General features: G+C 42.1%; 1 protein-coding gene across 1 annotated transcript; it reads left to right on the top strand.

Annotated features, from left to right (window-relative positions):
• Nucleotides 1-204: 204 nt before the first annotated feature.
• Nucleotides 205-14591, top strand: LOC111239929 (semaphorin-5B-like; the record flags this gene model as incomplete). The annotated part of the gene is made up of 21 exons (XM_022769876.1): nucleotides 205-271; nucleotides 3613-3712; nucleotides 3916-3961; nucleotides 4272-4334; nucleotides 4450-4548; nucleotides 4764-4977; nucleotides 5091-5376; nucleotides 5566-5701; nucleotides 6323-6530; nucleotides 6626-6833; nucleotides 7596-7713; nucleotides 7897-8081; nucleotides 8471-8614; nucleotides 8912-9059; nucleotides 9742-9967; nucleotides 10968-11189; nucleotides 11275-11445; nucleotides 13006-13155; nucleotides 13288-13323; nucleotides 13925-14136; nucleotides 14286-14591. Coding segments are annotated over 21 exons (3201 nt in total), but the record flags the coding sequence as incomplete, so codon positions are not given.
• Nucleotides 14592-15527: the final 936 nt, after the last annotated feature.

Below are 15527 nucleotides of genomic sequence, written 5' to 3'. Positions count from 1 at the left end.
TCTTTCTGGGGGGAAATTGAAATCATTGGTGTTTGATTCTCACTGATGCTTAAAGTGACTGTTGTCTCCTCTGTTTCAACAGGTGTTTCCCGAGGACCTGATAAAAGACTGGATGTGGTTGTAACTATGCTTACGTCAGGGTGGGGGGCACGGGCCCTCTCCCCCTGTGGCCTTGTGCTGGTCATCTGTTCGTCTGTTTGTCTGTCACAGCAGCCTCACATCAAACCTGCAGACTGCAGTAGAAAGGAACATCCTGTTGTCTCCTACCAAGGTGAGTGCGTCGTCAAGTTTCACAGCCACCCATCCATCCATTCACTCATCCTTCCATCGATGGGCTTTAGTGAACACAAGTCAAATGTCTCTGTCCAGAGAGGTTCACTTAGCTGAGTATGCACTTACACGACGCCCCTACATCCATCGCATACATCAAATTATAAAGACGATCCTTGGTGCAAAGTGAACTATCTTCATCTAGCCTGCGTTGTGTTGTGATAAGGAGCTGGATGCTTCTATGATGAAACCTTTCAAAAGCACTGATGCTTTACTTATCACTGTGATGATGTGGGTTATTAAATTATTAACATCATTTACATTTTTCACAAACCACAACAGGACATGTATGATCCTAAGTAAAGTTAAATAAGTCCATATCAAAATCCTGCATTGTATATTTAACTCAATCTGCGTTTTGACTGATGAAATATTGCACCAGCGCACCTTTGAAATAGTCTCCTCCAAATACTATCTGTCATGATATCATATGGTACACACATTAGAAATACACAGTACTAATTCTGAACAGTCACCATGACTGTTAATTGCAGGCACAAGGTGATCACAGGCAGCAGATGTCAACTTAAATAATGCAACACATTCCCACAGACAGGAAGTTAAAGACAAAATATCACAGAGAAACATAGGGCGGATGAAAACCACACACCATCAGTACAGTGTCTTATGCACATCTGTATGAAAGCAGCACAAGCGGACTCCTGGAATGTTTCACCGAACAGTCCACCTTTAGTTTCCCTTCGTCTGTTTTCATGTTTGATAGACTTTGCTAATTCCGGTTAAGTTAACCTTGGAGGGGTCAGAGAGCGACGCATTAGGACAAAGCTGCTGCTGGAGAGAGAGTCACTTCCCCTGCTGAGATATGAGTGCTTACGTGGACAGTCTGTGTTTGTCTGTATTGCCACCGGTCATTATGTGCACCGGCAAATGCACAAACACAATTTGGATTTAATAGGTCCCTATTGTTGCGATAGTGATGGTGATGATTTCAAAGTGGAGCTGAGGCCAGACAAGAGTGATGGTTCAGTTTTGTAATAACACACTGTTTGCTCATAATATTTCATAATGTTGCTTCACATTTTATATGAGATTAATAAAGACTAAGCATCACAACAAATGAGGCTTGGTTTTAATATAGAGATAATTAAAGTCTGGCAGTGCTAAAAGCATATGTGGCATTAATTACGTGTTTACCTTGTGCATCAAGAACTTGCACTGAAAGTTATTTGAGCATCTGTACATTTTATCAGGCAGAACAGACATACAGGTTTAAATTAAATTAACACATGCACATGTTTTGAAAGTTGTTTCTGCAGCCTGGCCTCATTAAATGTTCTTCTTCAGCTGTCTAACGCCTGTGAAAGGGCCTTTGATGATATTATTTTGACTGGATGTCAGTTTCCATTCAGCTCAAAGTGCTCGTCTGGCAAACTGGTCTGTTTTTGTTTTGGATACATTTGCCCCACAAGCCGACCCTCAAATCAGAGGACCCAGCATTCATTTTGGTGAGGCTCTGAAAGATTGTTGAAAGGATTAATTTGTTGCACTTTATGTGGTTTGTTCACTCTGCCCAGAGCGCGTATAAAAATGCCAAAGTGGCTTGTTTAATGTTCAGTTTTGTTCAGCTGTCATCCTGCCTGGGTACAGGCTTTAAATCAATATGTTTTAATTTAATCTATAATGACAACAATGAAAACAAAGTCACAAGTGCTTCACAAGGTAGAAGAAAAGACTGGATTATTTCAACAGTGTAATTAACTTAAGGCAAATAAAAGTACAGGGACGGAATCAAGTAAAACATACCAAAATAGGACAAAGATAAGGGAGCAAAACTGAAAACATTGTGTGTTTGCTCCCTTTTTATAATAGATTTTATAATAGATTTTTCATACATACAAAAGTAGTCCTCTTAAAATTGTGATGGTTTTAACCACAGTCTGATGGTTCTCATTAAGTAGGAGGAACTGTTACCAATCAAATATCACTATCCAACTTTATATCCAAAATTGTTCTTTTTTTGTTGTTGATAGTTTCAAGTGTTTTCAAGTGTCTCGGTTTCATGAAATTTTTGCCACCAGAGAGTCAAATAATCAGATAGTCAACATCATGTTTTATGTAGAACAGTGGTTCCCAACCTCTGGGCTGCAAAGGTATTGCAAGTGGGCCGAATCATTTGCAAAACAGTATAATTTGTACAAAAAAAATTTAATTATAAAAAAATATATAATGTTTTTAAATGTTTTAAAACAAAATGATCTTTAAAAACATTAAAATTGTTTTCATTGTTTATTTTCACAGTGAAAAGCCAATGAGGGCAACTTTCCAACAATGGAAACAAAAAAAAGGAAGAATGAGCCTCCTACATGTTTATCCTGCTTTCAATTTGGTCCTGAATGTTCATTACCATCCAAATAAGAAGTGCTCTGAGAACGCATTATTTTGGCTCCGTAATCTTATGGGGTTGGATGTGTGCCACCAACATATTTGAGATTTTCAAGTGGGCCTTGAGTTGGACACTAGAATATTCTCTGTAAGACTCATGAGTACAGAAGCAACAATCAGAGCTGAAGGTGTTATTTATCAAGTTTACAACTCAGCTAATCTGCGTCATCAGGACTGTGTGGGTGTGATTTGATCAGATTTGACAGACAGCTGTCATCACATATTTAAATACTGTCAAACTGTGGCGCATCAATGTGTGTGACATCCTCTTTTCTGAACAAAGCTCTGCCCACTGTAAAGAAAAGCTCGAAAACACAAATGACAGAAATAGCAGAAAATTGTATGTTTTTGTAGAAGCTGACTAAAAAAAATGTTTTCAGGGCCGTTAGAAACAAAACGCTTCAGACCTTGGCTCAAATTTTAATGAAGTAAATTATTTAACAAGAGAACAGTCAAAAATGTTGTCCATAAATGGTCAGTTAGATCATCTTTAGCCTCTGCAATGTGAGATACCATGACATGTTGAAGCCTTGGACTCAAGACTTACCATTTGTTGAAGAGGGATTCCCACGCAAAGAATGGATAACTCATTTCTTTTCTAATTCTTCTCCTCCCCCTTCATTTTCATCTTTCTGATTTGCACCTTGTCTTCCTCTTCCCGTTCATCATCCTGCTCCTCCCACTTCTTTTTCCTCTTCTTATTCTCCTGCCGTTGGTCTCTCCTCTCATTAATCTTTTTTCCTCTCCTTTTTCTCCCCTTCATTGTTCATTTCTCATAATGTGCCTTTTTGTCTCGCCTTTCCACCCCTCCTCCTTCTATTTAACTTTTCCTGCAACCGTCAACCCTTTCCTCCCTGCCACCCTTCATTCTCCATACAGCGTTAAGGCCGTGGGTGTCAGAGTTCTCCCGTCCAGGAGTGAAGGATTTCTCCCAGCTGGCCCTGGACCTGAGCAGAAACCAGCTCATCGTGGGAGCAAGGTAAAAACTAACTGCACCTAAAGTCAACACCGTGCAATATACACATTAAAGGAATACAGGCTCTTATTTATGACAACACTACAAAAAATAAAATAACCTGAATACACCAAGAGTAAGATTCAGAGTCATAACCATCTAACAAACCCACTGCAGTCGGTGTGCTTCTGCTGCTCCACCTCTAACGTGAAATATTTATTTTTCAGAAACTTCATCTTCAGACTGAGTTTGGGAAACGCCTCCCTCATAGAGGTAACATTAACACTGCTTATGATAGACTGAGATAAAAATGTTTATGATTTGAGTTCATTTAATGCTTCTTTCACAGCATTAAAATTAACAGAAATAAATAATAAATATAAACACAATAAATAAATATAACAGATAATATTCAGACATAAGATATTCATTAAAACAAATGTTTTCAGAAATAATGTTAAAAATAAATAAAGAGTTCAATCATTACTTAAAGATATGAATCATTTAAAGTTCTTATAATTTTTTGTCTAGCTTTGTCGTCCATATTCCTAAAAGTAAAATATGTTTGTATTTCTTTCTTCAGGCGACAGAATGGGCTCCTGATGAAGATACAAGGCGCTCATGTCAGAGCAAGGGCAAATCTGAGGTAGAGTCTTTGTTCACTCTGTTCCAAATGCATTGTAATGGATTCACATTTTTATTAACAATAGAGGGTTAGTGCTTTCTCATGAAAAAGGAACAATATGGTGTGGTGTCTGCAGGAGGAATGTCAAAACTACATCCGGGTTTTGTTGATCAGTGGGCGGACGCTCTTCACATGTGGGACCAATGCTTTCACCCCCGTCTGTATAACCAGGCAGGTTGGTACAACATGCTTATCATCAGCGGTCAGGACGCAAGCTGCCAGCATCATCCAACCATCAGTATAAGTGATAAAAAGAAGCAAACTTAAAACCTATAATTTACAAACTCCATCAACACAGAACCTCAAACAAGTGTTAAGTGAAGTGACACTCAGTCTTTTCCCTGAAATGACTTCAGATCTGTTCACAACCTTTGTCTGTCTTGCCATCAGATTGGTAACATCAGTCAGGTGTTGGACACAGTGAATGGTGTTGCCCGATGTCCCTATGACCCGCGCCACAACTCCACCGCCATGGTAACAGAGAAGGGCGAGTTGTACGCTGCTACAGTGATCGACTTCTCAGGGCGTGACCCAGTCATCTACCGGAGCCTGGGGAACATGCCGCCACTGCGCAGCGCCCAGTACAACTCCAAGTGGCTGAATGGTGAACAGAGCACCACACAGATTTGTCCTGTTTTCTTCAGCCCTGTATTGACCTGTGTGTGTGTTTGTGAAAATCACATCTTCCACTTTTTTCTCCCCTCATGTGTCCTCCAGAGCCTCATTTTGTGTCTGTTTATGAGATTGGTCGATTTGCCTACTTCTTCTTGAGAGAAACTGCGGTAGAAAACGACTGTGGGAAGATGGTGTTCTCTCGCGTGGCCCGGGTCTGTAAGAACGATATGGGCGGTCGTTTCCTGTTGGAGGACACCTGGACCACGTTCATGAAGGCCCGACTCAACTGCTCCCGCTCAGGAGAAATCCCCTTTTACTACAACGAGCTGCAGAGCACCTTTTACTTACCGGAGCAGGACCTGATCTATGGCATCTTCACCACTAATGTGTGAGTGATGTGCATCAATAACATCATTAAAGAGGCATATCACCGGATTTTTTTTGTCAGTTAACTTGTAACTGAGTATTGCAAAAAAAAAAAAAAAAAGCTTGCCATGTTTCCTCAGGTTTTCTTCCTTGTTTCCTTTCACACTGAATTGCAGCAATCTGACCATGATTACATCCTCCCCTCCTTCAGGAACAGCATATCAGCTTCAGCTGTCTGCGCCTTCAATCTGAGCTCCATCACCCAGGCGTTCAACGGACCTTTCCGCTACCAGGAGAACCCCCGCACCGCCTGGCTCTCCACCCCAAACCCCATACCCAATTTTCAGGTAATTCATATTTACACAGACAAAAAACGATTCCAATCCACATTGCTGTTTTTCTCTCACAGTGTTGATAGATATGAAACTGTGTCCCTCCACAATTTCACAGCCTTCCCTCCAAAACTTATAAAGGTGGTTTCAAAAGACTGACATGCATTTCATCTCTGTGCAAGTCCAGAGATAACTCATGCAGTAATGCATAAAAATTCAAGCTCATTACCATCAAATAAACCTCCAGGAATAAGTGCTTGGCAGGTTTCCAACACATATACAAAGTCCTATCCAAGCTGAGCTGCAGGGCCATTGTAAATTATATAAGCATTTCCTCATTTCATATGCAATAGTTTAGTTATTTTTGATTTGCATTTATTTAGCATATACTTACACTGTCAGTAATGCAAACCTGCAGCTAAAAATGGCAAACAGATGACTCAGACATGTCTATTGAAATGTATGAATTAATGTTCTTAGTTACACCTGTGTATGACCAGCATCACAAAGGTCTGTTTTTAGTTCATCTTCTTAGGTTGAGGGCAAACTAATCAGTAAAATTAGCTACTGGGGTGTTTTGTTGAACAACCTACATCCTGAACACTTCACACTGAGCCTTCCCTCTTCGATCTCCAGTGTGGCACGCTGGAGGAGGGAGGACCCGGGGGGAACCTGACGGAGCGCAGCCTCCAGGACGCCCAGCGACTCTTCCTGATGAACGACGTGGTCCAGCCGGTGACCGTCAACCCTCTGCTCACCCAGGACAACCTGCGCTTCTCCAAACTGGTGGTGGACATCGTGCAAGGCCGAGACACCCTCTACCATGTCATGTACATCGGCACCGGTGGGCGACAGGGGACAGATCTGGGGCTGACCAAAAATAAAATAATCAATTACATTTCTGATTTACAGAACTTTTCTCCTTCTCCATCTTGACAGAGTATGGCACCATCCTGAAGGCTCTCTCCACAACCAATAAAAGCCTCCATGGCTGCTACCTGGAGGAGCTCAGGATCCTCCCTGAAGGGCAAATCGGGCCAATCAAGAGCCTGCAAATCCTCCAAAGTGACAGGTCCTTGTTTGTGGGACTTGATGACAGATTGGTGAAGATCCCATTAGAGCGATGCTCCAGCTATCCCTCCGAACGGTACAGTCCTTTTATCAGATGTATAGACGTTTATTGTAGTAATTTAACAAAAAAGAAAGAGCGCAGCTTTGACAGAGGATGAACAAAACAAGGGAGATATAACAGTATGAATATGATGTATAAGTATAAAGCATATGTAAACCCACAATCTTTTAGTAAAAGTTACACTTAAGATCTGTGAGCCTGCTCAGTCTATGGATTTTCTGCTGCTGTTGGTGAGTGTGCAAATCTACTAACTCAACTTAAGAATAAAAAAGATTTATGAACTCTCTGCCATTAAAGACACAAACACACGTGGGTGTCCAAGTCTGAAAGGCCCAAAGCAAACGCTGACAAAGATGATTATGTTAAGAGCCCATTTTATTTTCCCTGTGAAGAAACTACTTTTGAACTGTCAGTCCATATTTTGGCAAGCTTCAGAGCAGACATTAAATAAGTAGGCTGTTAATGAATTTGTCCACAGTAAATGCACTAATAGAATATCCTGACAACCTTACAAAACAGTGTATGATGTACAGTAGTTTTTCAATATTAGCCTCTCTCTCAGTCCTGCTACTTAAAACACAACAGAAGTTCTTTGATAGAGAGAAAATATTTTACTAGACAATCCTGCTGATTGGAGACTGTCGAAATGTGCAGACTACTGGAGTTTTTGACATCATTTTGAATCAGCATTTCATAGCAAACACGACTGTGTCGCAGGGAGTCTGGAAAATTCTGCAACTTAAACAATTACTGACTGACTGTCTGATCTCATATTAGTTACTGCATGGAAGCTCGGGACCCCTACTGTGGCTGGGATCACAAACAGAAGCGCTGCACCACCATCGAGGAGAGCTCCAACATGAACCAGTGGACCCAAAACATCACAGAGTGCCCAGTAAGACACACACTTACTCCTGTGCAAGGGTCCGTACTCTAAATGTATTTAAAAATGCTTAGCTGGTAATGGGAAGTTAATTTGTAAAAAATGTCTAAAAACTATCATCCATCCATTGATTCTTCTTTCATTTACCTGAGATTAAATCTAACTTTTCATGTTCACCTCAAATCCTTTCTGGAGATGAGGAACCTAACGCAGGATGGTGGTTTTGGACCTTGGGCACCGTGGCAGCCCTGTAACCATGATGACGGCGAGGGCTCCATCAGCAGCTGTGCGTGTCGCTCCCGCTCATGTGACGGACCAGCGGCCCGATGTGGTGGCGTCGAATGCAAGGGCCCCACCATCCAGGTGGCAAACTGTTCCAGGTACATCTCTTTATGCAGATATTCATAATCTCAAATCAAGGAGTAATCTTCAATACTTCAGAGATCAATTACCAGGGAAATCTAGTTTATTAAATCTGAAAATCTGGTATATTAATACAACCTAATATCACCTCATTAAAGGAGAGAGTGGATAATGGACTAATGAATAGGTCGAAGACAATGAAGCTAGTTGTGAAGTTGTCATTGTGAAATATTTGGCTCATCATCTTCAGCTGTTGCTACCTTTGCGAGGTAGTTGCTAACGTTTGGTAGCGGTGGGCCTAACAGCTGCTGGTGCTGGAAACAAGGTTGATGAAAGTGGAGCTCTTGTGATTCCTGAGTGACATGTAACAGTATTTACATTTCCTCTCTTGCATCCTGCTCCTCAGGAACGGCGGCTGGACTCCCTGGTCCTCATGGGGCCAGTGCAGCAGCACTTGTGGCATCGGATTTGAAGTGAGGCAGCGCTCCTGCAACAACCCCTCGCCTCGCCACGGTGGTCGAATTTGCGTCGGCCAGGGTCGAGAGGAGAGGTGAGGAGGAACGTGAAGATGTAATCATCACCACTGTCATCATTACTGCACGGCATTGTTAAGATTTAAAACATCACCACTTTGGATAGAAATGACATCAGTAGAAACCTTGTCTGTCTGGGCACAAATGTCACCATTGTTTCAGCCAGATGTTTGAGATTTGAGGTATTCCTGAAACATTGAAGCTTCACAGCCAATAAATAAAACCAGGCAGACTTTATCATTCATTCACTACTGTTAATCCAGATAAAGAGTCTTTATTGACACCAAGTCTAAGTGAGGTCTTTGTGTTTCCAGGCTGTGCAATGAGAAAAAGCCTTGTCCCCTGCCAGTGTTGTGGACAGCGTGGAGCCCCTGGGCTCACTGCAGTGCTGAATGTGGAGGTGGGGTCCACTCCAGGACCAGAACCTGTGAGAACGGAAACACTTGTCCTGGATGTGCCACGGTATTGCAGTGCTTGGATATTAAAAAATAACAAATTTACAGTCCACAGTCCACAAAGTTTCCAATTAGACCTGATGATGGAGCTAGAGCGGAGGAAATCTCTTAATGAGAACGGGTTAATTCTGTGAGGAATATGAATATCTACCCCAAACTTGCAGAGCATAGTAAATAAATACCCATAAAATAAAACCACATAAAACTTGAAAAGAATCAAAAAATCAGGCACATTCTGTTAACCTTACGCTATACTGTCTTATATGAGCTTCAGTGTTTACACCCATCAGTGAGACCTGGGGTTTAAGCTGTGGATGCAGGCCAGCATATGTAAAATGGAAGATTTTTAATGTTATATTTCTGACACCATGATTAATCTGCTCCGTAAGAAATAACTGTGAAGCATCATTTTATGTCTAGATACAGCCTTGTTTAAATAGTCCCATTCAGCACAGTAATTAGCTGCATAATTAACTCCCTCCAGGAAAAACTGCAATATGAGCGTTGTTTAGCAGAATCTATTAGGGTAGCAATGTGTCTCTGCAAGATGTTAAGAGTGAATTACTGGAAACACGGGATGTATGGCTTTGGGAGATAAAACAAACAAGCTTCAATCTGTGACACAGCAATGGGTTTACAGTTTTTTTTTATCATTAATGGTGATAGGCTTCATCCATTGTGTCTTCCAGGAGTATAAGGTCTGTAACCTGGAGGCTTGCCCTGAAGTACGCCGCAACACCCCCTGGACTCCCTGGATGCCAGTCAATGTCAGTCACGATGGGTCACGACAAGAGCAGAGATTCAGGTACACCTGCCGGGCACTGCTACCCGACCCCCAGCAGCTCCAGCTGGGCAAGAAGAAGATGGAGACCCGGTTCTGTCCCAATGACGGGTCTGGAGCCTGTCAGACCGACTGTAAGTACAGACAGAGAGCGGGGAACAACTAACATCAGCAACTCTCTCCCTTCTCACTCTGCAAATCACAAATGCAGCGATGTTTTGAGGCACAGCTGGTGCAGTGGTTACCCATTAGAATGCAGGTGTATCCTGGGGGCTGTGTCACTGAAGGAAACTTTTTAGGTTTGATGTTGTGAGTCTTTGTTTTTGTGCAGCTGCTTAACTTGGATTAAACAGGTTGAGAGCAAAGCAAAGCCTGGTCCAACTCTATAAAACTGCATCTGTCTGGGTTTTTAAACAGTGCTGTTTGGTGGCATAACTCCCAGGTTGCCATAATAAACACAGCTGGTTTCCTGTCTATGGATATCAATCAGCAGATTGATTAAACATCATTGAACCATTATGGGGAAGCAGATGTCCACTTCCTCCACTCCTCAGAGACATGCATGTGTTCCTCTTCATGGACTCTGGATTATTTCATACACCATAAATGGGATTTGGATATGAAATCATTTTGGATATTTAGTCCAAAATAACTGATGATCTGAAGATGTCATTTTGTGTGTCTGCTCTCATCCTCTTGCAAATAGAGAAAAAAAAACAGAATTAAATATTTGTGCTGGCCTCATTTAAAAGCCTCAGGAACTACTCCTGATTCATATGTAAATAATTTGTGATTATGGCTGCTTATGTGTGTGTGTGTGGGTGTACAGGGAAAACCAGTTCATTTTTCAACCTGACCCACATTGCACGTCACTAATTAATGTTTCATGACAAGTTGTCTGTCTGCTGAGTTTGGCAATAAAGAGATAAAGTTCTGCGATTCTTATTTGATCTCAAAAAGAATTCAAAGCTTTGATTTTCTGAGCATTCACTCATTTAGCAGGTTGTGTCAAATGATGATGAGTGAAAGTTGTTTCACTTTTCTCTCTCTTATCATGTGAAGGACTGAAAAAAATAATTCCTTCATATATGGTGATTTTAGTTTTCAATAAAGCAAATAAAATGTGTTTTCCAGCCCTGGTTGAAGACTTGGTGAAGACTAGTGGCCGAACTCTGACCCAGCCCCAAGGTGCTCGCTGGGCATCCTGGGAAACGTGGTCCAGCTGTTCACAGCAGTGTTCCAGAGGCTTCCGAACCCGGAAACGTAGCTGCTCGACGGCGGAGGGCAGGACCAACCCAAACGCCTGCGTAGGATCCCCTGTGGAGTATCAGGACTGCAACACTCAACCTTGTCCAGGTAACTGCAAAGTTTTGGCAGTTTAGATGCAAAAGCAGAAAATTTAAATTGTATAGATAAAGTTTATTGTATGTGTGTGTACCAGTGAGCGGGGCCTGGTCTTGCTGGTCCTCCTGGTCCCAGTGCTCGTCCAGCTGTGGGGGCGGACACTACCAGCGGACTCGGACGTGCAGCAACCCACCCCCTGCCAATGGAGGAGACATCTGTATAGGCCTGCACACTGAAGAGGCCCTCTGCAACACACACACTTGTGAAGGTATGAAAGCATATGTAAAGTCGCACTGCAGAAGGTTTTTTCTGTGAAACACAAAATGTGGCTGAAACAAAAATGGAGTGCCCCCACCCCACATGATAGAACTGTTAGCATAGAGCTGCTATAGTAACCTTAAAGCTACTGTGTTCTTCTGTGGGATTTTTGATTTTTGAGTAAAATGAATAATGTAATCACTGAGCAGCATGCACAGAGTGCACACATAATGGCTTTGCAGTTCTCTCGGAGTCATTGATCAGATCAGAGATTCACACAGAAGTGAGTAAAATGATGTCACAGAATGTTCATGTTAAGAACCTGTTGAGGAAATTTTCTCCTCCATGTAAATCTGGTCATTTTTTATCTTCTTCTATCTCATCAACAAATCATTTGTTATGGATTACGATACTTTGCATATTTTGATAACCATTTTTTTTGTTTTAGACATTTTTCCAGGTTTAAGGACTTTGTAACTTTGGCTTCAAAAGTGCTATACAGAGTTTATTGTCATTTATCATAATCATTACACCATAAATATTCTCCATAGATTCCCCCTGTCACCCTAGATTAAATAATGGTGTTTATATGGATGCTGATGGGAAATCTCACCCACACAGCAAGTGGTGAATCAATATTTGTGTTGAGAAGGCAAACAACATGGTTGTTGGAGCTTATCCCAGCATGCATTGGCTCAAAGTCAGAAAAAAAAAAAAAAACATTAATAAACTAGCCTCACATTTTTACAACTGATCCAAAGATGGATGCATGCAACCGTTGTATACCTCCATTCATTTGTAAGTAGAGACATGGGAAGCAAATTGATGTAATCAACTTCTCATCCATTTTACACTTTTGTTCAGTAAACAAATAACCCCAGCAGGAAACACAAGGAGGCTGAACTCTGGCTGTTGAGTGATGATGACCACTGCACTGCGGCCAACATTTCTTGTTAGCTGTCCACACAGTTTCTCTGGTCACTGGCTTCCTGTCAGTGGCCATTTGACTTTGTTTCTGGCTGTGTGAATGCACAGTAAGGAGAATGACAAGACAGCTACCTCTTGCAGTCTTTTTGGGGTTAGCCAATATGCAGAATTCCTACTGCTGTTCCTGAGTCATCTCCTAACCAGCACATGTGGGCCAGGTCTTGTTACATAATCCAATTAATTTCTAAATAAATATCTTTTTAGGGCTTTCTTTTGAAGTGGAGGTGTTTAATATAGGTTGGCAGTGATATGCTGATGCTATGTCTGCACTGCAGGATATGTACCAAGAAGATAAGGACACAGAAGCAGATCCCAAAACATCATTTATTGAACAAATCTGTTTCCGTCAACATTTAGGGCATCTTATTTTTATCAATATGCAAACCTTTCTACCTCAGCCAAGAGATATTTGAGCATTTTTTTTACGTATATGTAGATTTTAGAAAAGCATTATAGCGTTAAGAGATTCATTTAAAGCAACACCTACCTGGAAAGAAACCCAGCTATTGGCCTTTGTTTCAGGTTCTCTCTCTGACTCTCCAGCTTTCATTATTTCTCTCTGCTCTTTTCTTTTGGTCATCAGGTTGGGGTGGGTGGACGGAGTGGGGGGATTGTGATGACGAGGGTCTGCAGCATCGCACTCGACGCTGTGGTGAGGAACAGGAGGCTGAGGCCAGTCCCTGCCAGGGCAACCTCACCCAGTCCAGGCCATGCCAGCCCCATGAGGTGCCAGGTAAACACATGGTCTTATGAGGATGATTAAAACGTTTAATCAGACGCAATGTAACGCTGACTTCACTCTCTGTCTGTAGAAATTAAAAGATATTTGAGCTGCAGTTGATATTTTCTGTTTGTCTTTCTCCAGTCATTCTACCTGGACAGGAGGAACACAGCTGTGGATGTAAGTCAAAACAAGTGACATCTTTCCATTCGATCTCCCCAACATTGTTTTACACACGCCTCCTGTATGTGTTTACCTATTACTATAATTCCCTCTCTCCTGTTGAATCCGAAGCAAGTCAGTGTCACCTCGGTTTGATTGCAGTCTCTGAACATGCAGCAACACCTAGTTATTGTCCCAAGGTTACAAAGTTATTGGCTTTTTTTTTTTTTTTTCGCCTGTGCACCACACAGTTGGTAGCATATTGACTTTTGTTTGTGGCTTTGGCCCCATGTGGCGTGGGACAGGCTTAAGTGTGGAACCATTATTGGTCCTTTGTTAACGTTTCATTGCAGCCAGATAACAACATCAATTTTTAGTTTGAAGTCCTTGTTTCCTGCCACTTGTCCCTCGACTTGATATCTCTGAAAACCTCTAGATATTCATGGTCCCTAGAGGATGAATCTTAATAATTACACCCTCCTATAATTACCATAAGTCCACAATTTCCACTTCCACAAAATCGAATGTGCTATTTTCATTGTGTAGTCTGAGTTAGAGTTATTATTTCTGTAAGTTGACGCCGTTTTTTTGCCCTCTGCTCCCACCCTTCTGCTTCCAGCCTTCACCTTGTTCCAGTTGGTAGCGGTGGGCCTAGCTAGTTTCTTTGCTGCAGCGTTACTGTCGGCGCTGGCCTACACCTACTGCCACCACCTGAACCGGCCATCAGCGGAGTCAGCAGTCATCCACCCCAGTACACCCAACCACCTCACCTACAACAAGCAGGGCAACACCGCGCCAAAGAATGAGAAGTACATCCCCATGGAGTTTAAGGTAGGCTGGTTTTATGAGGTCTTAACAGTGGTGCAGTCGGTTGATCTTGACTCTGTAAAGAGACAAGAAAAAATAAGGGGGAGAAAAGGTGTTTATTGCTGCTCTTTGTGCCTTTATCTGACAACAAAAATCTTGTCTCTACACTGCAGACGCTAAACAAGAACAATCTCCATGTGAACGACGAGACGTGCAACCACTTCTCCTCCCCTCTGCCCTCCAGCAATATGTTCACCACCACCTACTATCCTCCCAGCCTGAGCAAGTACGACTTCCATCCAGACTCTCCCTGCAGGACCTACATGCACAGCTGAGAGGAGGCAAGGCTCTAACACTACCACAAACACCAACCTGAAGGGTTTCCTCATTCAAAACAAATACAACCAAGATTTTGATAGATTGTCCTGTTGGTCAAGAAAGTCTTAAACACCAAAATCATGTTCTCATGTTCCAGTCAGCTGTTTTGATCTGTGTATTCCTGATTATTTCTTCAATACAGAGTAGTTTCAATCTTTAAATTCTGTGACAACCACAGTGAAATCCCATTGTATTTAGGTGTGAGAGGCACGTACCACTGCATTATGTGCAGTTTTTAAGTTGCTGCATGTGTGCAGAGGACAGTATGAGATGGTTCAGAGCACGGTACAGTGGACAAGTAATTAATAAATGAAAGGAATAGTTTGACGTTTTGGGAAATACACTTTATTTCTGAATGTTAGATTAGCAGATACAACTCTCATTTTGCCCGTTAAATATTACACTGGAGCCAGGAGACGGTTAGCTTAGCTTAGCATAGCATAGCATTAACACTGGAAGAGAGGGGACACAGCTAGTCTGAATTCAAAAACACACACATACCAACACCTCTAATGCTACTAACTAACAAGTTGCATCTCATTTTTAATGGATTAAACAAATGAGGTACGGGTTTTAAAAGTGTTGGCAGTGTGGACAGAGCCAGGTTAGCTGTTTCCCCCTGCTTCCAGTCTACATGCAAAGCTAATTAGCCAGCTACGTCCTGAATGCAACTCTGTACTTAACGCATAGACATGAGATTGATATCGATGTTTTCTTTTCACTCCCTGGAACAAAGCAAATAAGCATATCACCCAAAATTTCCTATTTCTTGAAGGGCTTTGCACATTTACCAACCTACTGCCGCCCTCCCCTCCTCAAGGAGGAACCATGCTCTCAAACACCCACTTACAACTGAAACCTCCTCTCACTTCACCCACCCTGAGGTGCTCCACTTGTGCTCAGGGCAGTGTGAAAGCAGGGTAGGACCCCGAGGTCCAGGGCTTCAGCTAAACTTCAGACACTGTACGTACCTGGATTTCCACTGGACTGAGAAGAGACTCATCTGCTGGTTATGTATTTTATGTATTTTTGGCAGG

The sequence above is a fragment of the Seriola dumerili genome, unplaced genomic scaffold, assembly GCF_002260705.1.
Source record: "Seriola dumerili isolate Sdu_G_001 unplaced genomic scaffold, Sdu_1.0 BDQW01006251.1, whole genome shotgun sequence".
In the NCBI taxonomy this organism is placed as follows: domain Eukaryota; kingdom Metazoa; phylum Chordata; class Actinopteri; order Carangiformes; family Carangidae; genus Seriola; species Seriola dumerili.
The sequence above is the reverse complement of the archived record's forward strand: the minus strand, read 5'-3'. Positions and strand labels throughout refer to the sequence as shown.